Source organism: Equus quagga, chromosome 11 (genome assembly GCF_021613505.1).
Source record: "Equus quagga isolate Etosha38 chromosome 11, UCLA_HA_Equagga_1.0, whole genome shotgun sequence".
NCBI classification, from domain to species: domain Eukaryota; kingdom Metazoa; phylum Chordata; class Mammalia; order Perissodactyla; family Equidae; genus Equus; species Equus quagga.
The window spans coordinates 97,215,485-97,222,199 of NC_060277.1; the positions used below are offsets into that span (position 1 = coordinate 97,215,485).

Here is a 6,715-nt window from a genome sequence, read left to right on the forward strand (position 1 = left end):
ATTTACAGAATTATTGCAAAGATATTACAGGGAGTTCCCATATACCCCACCCGCAGTTTCCTCTATTATTGCCATCTTACATTGGTATGGTAGATTTGTCACAATTAAAGAACCAGTACTGATATATTATTATTAACTGAACTCCATACTTTATTCACATTGCTCAGTTTTCCCCTGATGTCCTTTTTCTGTTCCAGGATCCCATGTTACATTTAGTCATCATGTGTCTTTAGGGTCCTCTTGGCTGTGCGGTTTCTCAGACTTTCCTTGCTTTTTAATGACCTTGACAGCTGTGAGGAGGATGGGTGAGGTATATTGTAGGTTGTCCCTCTGTTGAGATTTGTCTGATGTTTTTTCTTGACTAAACTGGGGCTATGTGTTTTGGGGAGGGAGACCACAGAGGGAAGGTGCTGTTCTCGTCACGTCATATCAAGGGTTGACGCTGACCTTGCTCACCTCACTGAGGCAGGGTTTGTCAGGTTTGTCAGGTTTCTCTCCTGTGAGTTGCTCTTCTCTCTTCCCCCTTTCTATGTGGTACTCTATGGAAGGCAGTCACTGTGCAGCCCACACGCAGGCATGAGGAGTCAGGCTCCACCTCCTAAGGGTAGAGTATCTGCATGGATCATTTGGATTCTTCTGCATGGGAGATTAGTCTGTTCTCTCTCACTTTTATTCAGTCACTCCTTTGTATCAGCATGGACTCAGGGTATTTTATACTTTGGGTTGTAATCCAGCACTACTTTATTTATTTTGTTGCCAAGCAACTCTTCGTCACTGTAGCTTCTCTTTACTACCTTTCAGACCAGACTTGGACAAGGGGCACAGGCGGGGTGTAAAAGGTCTCATTATACCAAGTTGCCAACCTTGTTTTCCTTTCTAGAATGAAGGGAAGAAAGCAAGATTCTCCGAACTCATGGTGGGGGGTGTGGGCTGAAGACCCCAGTTTGACCGCCAGCCTCGCCTGCCTCCGCCTCAGCCTTCACCAAGCAGCTGGGAGTCGGGGGCCTCTGGTGGGCTTGGCACTGCCCTGGGGAAGGCTTTAATCTCCCTTTTCCCAAAGAGAAGCTGCCCCCATGGATCCTAGGTGTAAGGCTGAAGTGAGCAAGTGCTCTAAGAACTCCATGTTCAGCTGGCTGCTGGTTGCAGCAGGGCCCATTCTGGAAGCCTTTGTGTCCCAAGCCCAGGAGCAAGAAGGGGCTACTACCCCAGCACCCTGGCCCCTTCACACGCCCATGTGTTCTTCCCACCTGAGCAGACCAGCACTTCGTTCTCTTCCACACACAGCTAACTCCCCAGCTCTGCCTATGCAGCTTAGATCTGGGCTAGAGTTCACCTAAGGCGTGTGGTCTTCCTGCACCTAAACCAGCCCGTGCCCCTGGCCTGCAGCGCCCTTCCCCACTCAACCCCTCGAGCCCTAGTCTCTACTGCTCACGGTCCTGACTGACGTCCTGGTTTCTTGTGGTGGGCTTCATCACCCCACGGGCTCTGAGCTCCCTGTGGGCTCATGTGTGGGTTGAAGTAAAGGACTCAAGAAGTTGACACTAAAGACAGTTTTTCTGCCCTCAGAAAGTTGAGGTTAAGGACAGGAGACAGAAGACATGGTCTCTCTGGGGACTGAGCTATAATCAGAGCACCTTCAGGCCTGTGTGACAAGAAGGCCGCAGAGAGGCTGGGGAGGTCAGCACAGCCTCAGGCCCCACACATCATGACTGCTGTGTGCCTCCAGAGGAAAGGGACACCCACCCCTACCTTGGCCCTTCTTGACCCCACCCAGCCCTGCCAGCTCCCAACCCTGGGAACCCAGCTGTGGGTGCTCAACCAGGCCGTTGGCGGGGCAGTTAAAACACCAAATGGGTTCCAACAGGGTTACTCACAGCTGCGTTCATAGAGGCACCTTTCTCTGAGGATCTCCTAGCCCTTGCTGTGCATGATCTCATTCCTCCTCTGGGATCACCCACCCTGGAACAGCACCAAGAAGCTGGGGCCAGAGTGGGTGAACAGCAGGGGAAGGCCAGTGCCGGAAACAGCCCAGGCTGCTGCCACCCACTGGGGCAGGCGGATGAGTGTTTGCTCTGGCAGAGAACAGGGGCCCTCAGTCGATGCCCTACATGGAAGAGGCCAGCCCGCTACAAGCCAAGTGCTCCCAAACACCACGTCAGGACCTGTGCGCTGGGCCCTGCTGGGTACCAGAAACCCAGCTGAATAAACTCAGGCCTGCTCTGGAGCCCGCATCTAGCACTGCCTACTGTCATCTGCAGCTCGTTGAGACAGGTGCTTCATGAAGTGCACAGTCCTTCAGGAGCACGGAGTGGGGGTGGCTGGAACTGCACGGATGTCTCCCAGAGCAGGTGACCTTTGAGGAAGGAATCAGAGGGGAATCACAAGCAGAGAGAGCCACGTGAGAGGGAACGGCAGTGAAGGGTGAGGAGCTGTGATGAGAACGCCACGTGATGTGAGGCCGAACCAAGAAACTGGGCTGAGTTGGGGAGGGCAGGTGTTGGAAGTCAGCAGAAGTTTTCAAAGTAGGGAAGTGGCCATTTTAGATCATTCCATTTGGGCAGTGGAGCAGAGGGGTTGTGGCCAGAGGAAGGAACACCAAGCAGGAGGCTGGGCTAGTCCAGGTTCAAGGCACTGAGATAGTGACTGAAAATGTGAGAACGGGAGCTGAAACTTCATGTGAGGGGACCAGGGCGAGGAAAAAGTCAGCGACAACTGAGCAGGCTGCTGTGGGGCCGGGGGACGGTGGAGGAGGGGAAGCACAGCCGACCTGGGAGCCAGGAGGAGCCCGCAGTGCTGGGAGACAGAACAGCTATGGCCTGCAGCCAGGGCGGGATGGGGCTAGGCCAACCCTGAGGGGCCGAGGGGCCGAGAGCCGGCCCACCAGCACAATGGGTGAGTGGCAGGGTTAGGAGAGCTTCTGAGGCGGGGCTGTCATCCCTCCCACCCTCCCCTTCCCTGGCTTAGCAGCCACACCAGCTGTTGCTGTTTCATGGCCTTATTCCTCCCCCTAGAGGCTCCTGGAAGCAGAGCCGCTTTCTCCTCAGAGTGAATGAGTTTGTGGCTTGAAAGTCTCTGTGGCTGGAGTCCCCAGAGGTGCGAGGCCAGCCCCTTGGCCCTCAGGCAGGCACGTGAGCCCTTTTAGGAGCTGGTGGGAGAGGGGGAAACAAGACTCACTGAAGGCAGTTTCTAGAGATGACGCTGTCCTGCCTGGAGGGTGGGGACAGGCTCTCACAACTGTCTTCGCCCTCGCGTGACCTCAGGAGCTGGAGCCAAAGTGCACCATCTGTGGAGTCAGGCCAACTGGGGTCCTAGTCCTGGCTCCACCCCTCACAAGCTGTGACCTTGAGCCAGTAGTTTTATCTTGTTAAGGCTTAAGTTCCTCATTGATAAAACAGACACAAGACCACCCGTCTCAGAGGTGTTCAACTGTGATAAATTAGCCTGATCACATATAATTTTTTGTCAAAACCAAGCTTACCGTTTACTTTGGCGAGCCGGGAAGTGCGGCCGTGGGAGTGAAGATGGATATGAGTGGCTTAAATACTGTAAAGCCCCGTGCACACATGTGCACGTTGCCGCACATGTGCTGTGCCTGCAGATGCTGGGGAGAGCTTCTGAACTCCTTGACCGGCCCTTATTTCCTGGGCTGGGGTCTGCCTCCAGCCAACGTCGGAGAGGCTCTGGCTCCTCCTCCCTGTCCTGTCCATCTCCCTGACTGACTGTTTCACTCACCTTGGCCCTTGCCAACCCAAGAGGCTCCCTCCAGAGATGGATGGCTGCAGATCCTGGGGTTCAGGGGTGGCCTCAGCTGAGGGCCAGCTGCCCTATCGGAGGCTAGCAGCACAGGCAGAAGCTGGCCCTAGCCCTGGGCTGGGGGTTGGCCCAACACCTTCTCTGCTCCAGGATCACGACTCTGGGCAAAGAGTGTTTACCAGAGCAGCAAAGGGCCTATTTATAGCCTCAGCTGCTCCTCTCTCTGGGTATCGGGTGAGGGGGCAGGGTGGCTCCTCAGAGCGAGGGTGGGAGTCGGGCTGAGGAACCCAGCTCTGCTCAGCTGCCACTGCCCAGACCCCTGGGCCCCTCCTCATGGCGGAGGAGAGCTTCCCCTTCACCTCCTCCACTCTGCGCTCTCTCCGCCTGCAGCGGGAGTGGCTGGAGTGGGAGGACCGGCGGCGGGCTGCGGCCCGGCAGTGCAGGAGCCACAGGTGCCCCCCAAGTTCCCGGGCCCACCTCACTAGGCCACGCCGCTCCTGCCGAGACCCAGCTGTCCACAATGCCCTGTTCTCCGGCGACCTGCAACAGGTCCAAGCTCTGTTCCAAGATGAAGACACTGCCAACATGATTGTGGAGACCGTGAGCAATCAGCTGGCCTGGTCGGCCGAACAGGGTAGGTAGTACCAGGTGGGGGCAAAGAGGAGAGAGAGGGAAGGGGGGGTGGAGAGAGGGGGAGAGTCTCAGCCCCATCTTCTCCCTCCAGACCATAGACTAGAGCATCCCTTTCCACTGCCCATTCTAGCTCCCCCCTAAACAGAGATGAGCCGTAGTTAGTGGTTTGTGTGTCTTTTCAGAATTAAAGTTACGTTAACATATTATATTAATTACGTAGGAACACAGTTATATTCTAATGTAATTTTTTCTCTGAATATACATCCACACATGATATTTTTTCCTTCATAGAATGAAATCAGACCCCATATGCTATTTTATAACCTGATTTTTTCAGGTAACACCTTTCTATGTCGATAGCAGAAGTCCACATAATATTTTAAATAGCTGCATAAATTCTATTGTATGAGTGTGCCATGATGGATATAACTAGCCCCCAAACAAATTGGGTTCCCTTTTTTTTTTTAAGCTATTTTAAATAGCAATATGACAAACATCTTTGTGTACTTGCCAGATGATTTCCTTAGGATCTATTCTGACCGGAGGGTTTGCCCATGCAAAGCAAATACCACAGCTGAGATCACCCTGCTCTTCAGACTGACAGGAGACTGCCTCAGCTCCCACCCATGGATGTGGGGGTTCAAAACCCTTGGAGAGCTTATGCTCTTGCAGCCACCACTGGCTCCAAATTCCTCTTTGGCTTCATGTTAGAGATCTGGCCCCACCCAGGGCATCCTGGCCTCATCCTGCAGCATGTCCATCAGCCCCCAAATAGAACTTGGCCTTAATTTCAATCCTAATAAAAACAAAACATGCTTTACCCAAGATTTAGGAAACCCAGGGCTTTACTCCGCTGTAAGACAACTTACAGTTCATATTAGGCTTCTGTGTCCTTTGAACGAGTCTTTGGCCATTTCTACAATTGGGATCCAACACAAGTCCCGCGATCAAGCCCGCTCCCCACTCTTCTTTGGCTGCCCCCACCTCGTATTTCCCGCCCCCATCCGGGGAGTGTCCTCGAACTTCGAACTCCAAACTCCGGCTCCTTCAGCTCTGCCCTTTGGCCACTCCCAAGCTCAGCTCCCGGCCTTCCTGTGCATAACTCCCCTCATCCCCAACGCCAGACCCCCAAGTGAACAAAAAGAGCCGAGGACTCCGCCAGGGCCTCAAAGACCCAGAGGGCTCCCTAACAGGACTCACCCTCCTTAGTTGCCCTTGTGGTTTTAAAGAACAACTAATTTTTTTTCTGTGACACACATATTATATTTTATTACAGATTGACAAACTGTTCTAAAAGGCTGTCCCAGTTTACACTCCCAGTTCAGGGCTTGAGTGAGCCCTCTCTACAGGTACAGCCTGGCACAGTGTCTGTGCTCAGCTGAGGGTGCAGAGGGAAGGCCAGCATAAGTTGTTCACCATGGCCTGCCCTACCTGCTGGTCTCACACACCATCCCCCAAAACTGCCTGCTCTCTCCAGGGTTCTGGGTGCTGACCCCCAAGACCAAGCAGACAGCACCCCTCACCATCGCTGCGGCCCGAGGCTACACCGACTGCGCCCGCCACCTGATCCGGCAGGGAGCTGAGCTGGATGCCCGGGTCGGGGGCCGGGCCGCCTTGCATGAGGCCTGTGCCCGGGCTCAGACCGACAGTGTACGGCTGCTGCTGACCTTCGGCGCTAAGGCCAACGTGCTGTCTGAAGAGGGCATGACCCCCTTGCACCTCTGCACATCCCCCGAATCCTTGCAGTAGGTGCCCAGGGGCTGAGATGGTTTGGGGAAGGGGGTGTGTATATATGTGTGTCTCCAGCTCATACGGCCAGGAAAAGGGGAGAGGCACCTTACATACCCATGTCCTCACAACAACCTGGGAGACTGGTCTCATTCCATGCATGAGAAAACTGGCTTGTCCAAGGTCACATCAGCTGAGCCCCAGAGGCAGAAGCCCTGTTGCTTTTTGGGGAAAACCCCATTCTAACTGCAATCTCCGATTCCCTGTGAATCCTCTGTAGCCAAATTCCCAGCTGTTTTGAGGTAGGCAACAAGAAAGACCTAACCCGGTGTTTCCCAGCCTTAGTCTGAGGCCTCCCCACACCTCCTCCTCCCACCTTTTTGAGGTCAACAGTTTCGTGGACCCTCTACATGATGGTGTTTGCACATTTACAAATCAGGTCCACAGACTGGGTGGGCAGGGGTAAGGAGTCAAGGGCTCCTGGAAGACATGCCACAGCCTGTGGGCTGGGACCCTCTCCCCGGCTGGATCTAGATGAGGGATGGACACAAAAGTGATCCAGGGACTGGCCCCGTGGCAGAGTGGTTAAGTTCGCACGCTC

At 54.3% G+C, this 6,715-nt stretch overlaps 1 protein-coding gene across 1 annotated transcript in view; it reads left to right on the forward strand.

Annotated features, from left to right (window-relative positions):
- The first annotated feature begins 3,977 nt into the window (after window positions 1–3,977).
- The window catches only part of ASB16 (ankyrin repeat and SOCS box containing 16), a 6,940-nt gene continuing 4,202 nt past the window's right edge, over window positions 3,978–6,715 (forward strand). The window contains exons 1-2 of the mRNA XM_046674373.1: window positions 3,978–4,387; window positions 5,864–6,131. Coding sequence (XP_046530329.1) covers window positions 4,087–4,387; window positions 5,864–6,131 — 569 coding nt within the window. The 5' untranslated portion in view covers window positions 3,978–4,086. The remainder of the gene's footprint in view (window positions 4,388–5,863; window positions 6,132–6,715) is intronic.